The sequence below is a fragment of the Glossina fuscipes genome, unplaced genomic scaffold, assembly GCF_014805625.2.
Source record: "Glossina fuscipes isolate IAEA_lab_2018 unplaced genomic scaffold, Yale_Gfus_2 2, whole genome shotgun sequence".
Taxonomy (NCBI): domain Eukaryota; kingdom Metazoa; phylum Arthropoda; class Insecta; order Diptera; family Glossinidae; genus Glossina; species Glossina fuscipes.
In genome coordinates, this window is record NW_023998416.1 from 11,559,142 (window position 1) to 11,562,569 (window position 3,428).

Below are 3,428 nucleotides of genomic sequence, written 5' to 3' on the forward strand. Positions count from 1 at the left end.
TGCCATCAGTTTCTAAATGATTCGTTCGCTTTCAGCTACAAACGATTGTAATATTGCGGAACTAGAAAAACTAGTTTACAGATCCATACAAATATAGCAAAATATTGTCTCTGCTGTTCGCTGTACTGTAGCTTCAAGACAATGTTGAGGGTACACATTTTTTATACATTTTTTAAAGTGATAACCACAGTGACGACTCGATGAGTACATCGATTTGAATAACTTCCAAATATTAGTACTTAGCTGAAAATCTTCGTTCTTAAGAGAAGGCGGAGCATGCAACTGCTGTTGTTGGATGATTGCTTACCAAAATTAACAATGTTTCGTCACAAATGAAACGAGATCAGTTGTGAAGGAGATAAACTTATAGTTTCGGAAGCAAACATTTCATACGTAGTCATTCTTCTGTTCTCTTCATACAAGAGTCAACTCGTTTGGTTCATTTCTTTTAAAAAAATATCGAATCAAAATATATAGGCATATAGGTATAATATAGTTTGCAATCGTAAGCATCCTGCAGGTGAAAATTTATGGCAAATCATTAATCTTGCCTTAAAAGGATGTGCGACCACTTAGATACGCACGGATTAACGAAAGGCCAACGAACGGTCTCACAAAAAGGGTGAATGGCGATTACAAAACTCTTTTTTATGTCCATGCCAACATAACGGGAAAACCCAATATTTTCATATACTGTCCTGCGAACATTAAACTGGCAAGGGTAATAAAATTCAACGATGCAAGCTCACGCACGGGCACGTAGACAGAACTATCCATTTCTATTCAATTGACTAAGCACTAAGAAAATTACATTTGCTTCAGCTTGGACGAATAGCTGAAAGGGGTAAATAGTTAGCATATACATGTGCAAAATTTTAGATCGACAGTTTCTTTAGACCCAGTAACATCTGCCTTTTGGTTTTCAAAACTGATTTGTGCATTGAATACTTATATATGATGTCAAATTCTTTTCCTTTGTGAGAGTGCAACAACACAATATTAAGAGATTGTAATAGATAATGAAGCAAATGTGAGTAAGAGCTTATCGAGAACGCATGAGCTCTTCGGGTTTTCTGGCAGAAATATTTGGGTATAAAATAAGCAATGAAAAATGCATCATATCTCCTTGTTTCGATTTGAGAGGAATATGAATACACGACAGAGGGGTTTTCTTACTGGCATCAAGTTAGTCGACTGTGCCTAACCTACATTTTGGTCTTTGGGGATTGATTCTCAGATTTCGTTCGCTTGTTGACAATTGAAAATAGAAAATACAAACATAGATAAAAAATACTCGATGATATAAAAAATTAAAAAGAAAAAATGTTACTATTTAGCATATAGCGTGCTTTAGCGTCTTCGCTGAAGAACGCTTACTTTCATTTGCGTCACGTGACCCACCTACTTCTATTTTACGTCGAAGAATGTCTTTGAACTGGCGCTGTAGCGCTGCGCAGTGAGCACTTCCACCTCACGACAATGTCATCAGTAGCAAAGGTGATATCCAGTCCAGTTGGAGCTGTTGATACTTTGCGGAGCTTGCTTGCATATTCGAGGATTATCATCTCCAATTCCAGCAGATTACCGCCGTCGTATCTTAAAGTTCCTACAATTCTGTTCCAACATTAAGTCGCCCGCAATTACGACGCACCAGCGCCAGCCCATTTTCTACGACCATTCGCCAAAGCAAGTGTTAACCTGCGTCCCCTGTGTTAAGTGTGATTTGCTATTCACCTTTCATTAGCTCATCTGGCTGCCTATTTTTTTCATATTTTAAGATTGCGGTGACATACGTAATTTGCAAAAGACTTTACACACTTCGGCATACCGATCGACTGAGACGTGTTCTTCAAATCTACTTGTGTTTGTCTGTCTTATATATTTTTGCTATCTGTCCACGTATTTTTGTCTTTAACCTACACGTCGTAATTTTTAAGACGTTTTGACGAAGTTTGACTTAAAGATCAAAGCTATTGAAAACGTACCACTCACCTTATTACTTTTGCTAATATTATGGTTCGAAAGAAAATTATTAAGCAGTTTGTGGCATTTTAAGGTTGACTTAGCCCGTCTATAATGTTTTTGCTTGTTTCAATTATTAATGTTTTCAAAGAAGTTTTCCTTTTGGTTTTGCATGTCTTGCGACATTGCATTATTTTTGTGCAGGACGGAAAAGCGGGTGTCCTTGAACAGTATAATATAAGGGAAGCAGTTCGTTTGTTACGCGTCCGGGATTTCCCGTTTGTAACCGAAATTCGACAAGTTTGAGGTTAGGCATAACCCGCGGGAAACTATTATTAAAGTATACAGAAACCGACTTATAAGACTTATAACATTTATTGTATCCAGAATCATCTGAACCGAAAATGTAAACAAACACTTTTATGATTTTATGTGAAATTCTTCTTTGAAATTCCCGATGGTCTTTAAGAAAGTTCGAGGCTGAAATACGCTTTGATTTGTAACTTGCAGTGGTGTATGCATTGTAGATATATATGAAAAGTGCAGTTCCTTCTATGGAGGAGGGCACAACGGGCGAATGAATCCGCCAACTAAACATTAAAAAAAAAAGAAAACAAATAGAAAAATATATATACGAAGCTTTTATTGAATTTTAATTATTTTTCGTACATAGTTTCATTAGTTTCATTGTAAATGTTTAAGTCAAACATGGCTTTTTGCGCAAGAATTTACATGAGCATTCGTGATACGGTGGCAATGGATCATATTTATGTTCTAAATATAATTTTTTAAGAACTTCTTTAATAGTTGGACTGTTGTAAATATTTTTATCACAATATTGTAAAAAACGTATTTTATACCCGGGCAACCAGCCATACACTTGATTCGTATAACGAGGTAACTTCATGGTGTATCGAATATCGCGGCACCGAATGCGTTCGATCTCGTTTTCGTACTTTACAACTTCTGGTGTAGACTCTTCAGACACTTTTTCATAGCGAGAATAAAATTTTTCGCTAAGTGGACGTGTGGTATAGTCTGGTCTAAAAGTAAAGCGATCTATATTGTGATTCGGACGACAATAAGCCATATTATTAGATTATGGCTTGTTTTTTATATTTTGTTTTATATTTATTAGATTTATATTTTTTCAAAATATATTTTTAAAAATCAATAGAACGTCTTGCTCAATGGAAAATTTTATATTTTACAAGTAGTCAACAATTTTCATAAATACGCTCAGTATTGATTTAGAGCATTATTTGAAAATGTCGTCACAGGTAGAGCTACCGGAATTAGTTGTTTTGTTTATCTACTCTTGGGAATTATTTACTTGCCATACGAATTCATCACTTGTGAAGAAGAAAATTTAAAAATAATGAACTTTGCGACGAAGATCGTCGAAAGCTAATATGATCCATTGATAATTACATCGCTTCCACAGGACTTAGACTAAGACTTTTTCT

General features: G+C 35.4%; 1 protein-coding gene across 1 annotated transcript; it reads right to left on the minus strand.

The window, feature by feature from the left end:
• Window positions 1–2,659: 2,659 nt before the first annotated feature.
• LOC119632920 lies at window positions 2,660–3,063 on the minus strand. Its single transcript, XM_038026074.1, has one exon. The coding sequence runs from the start codon at window positions 3,050–3,052 to the stop codon at window positions 2,660–2,662; it is 393 nt and encodes a 130-aa protein (XP_037882002.1). The 5' UTR covers window positions 3,053–3,063.
• Between the last annotated feature and the right edge of the window lie 365 nt (window positions 3,064–3,428).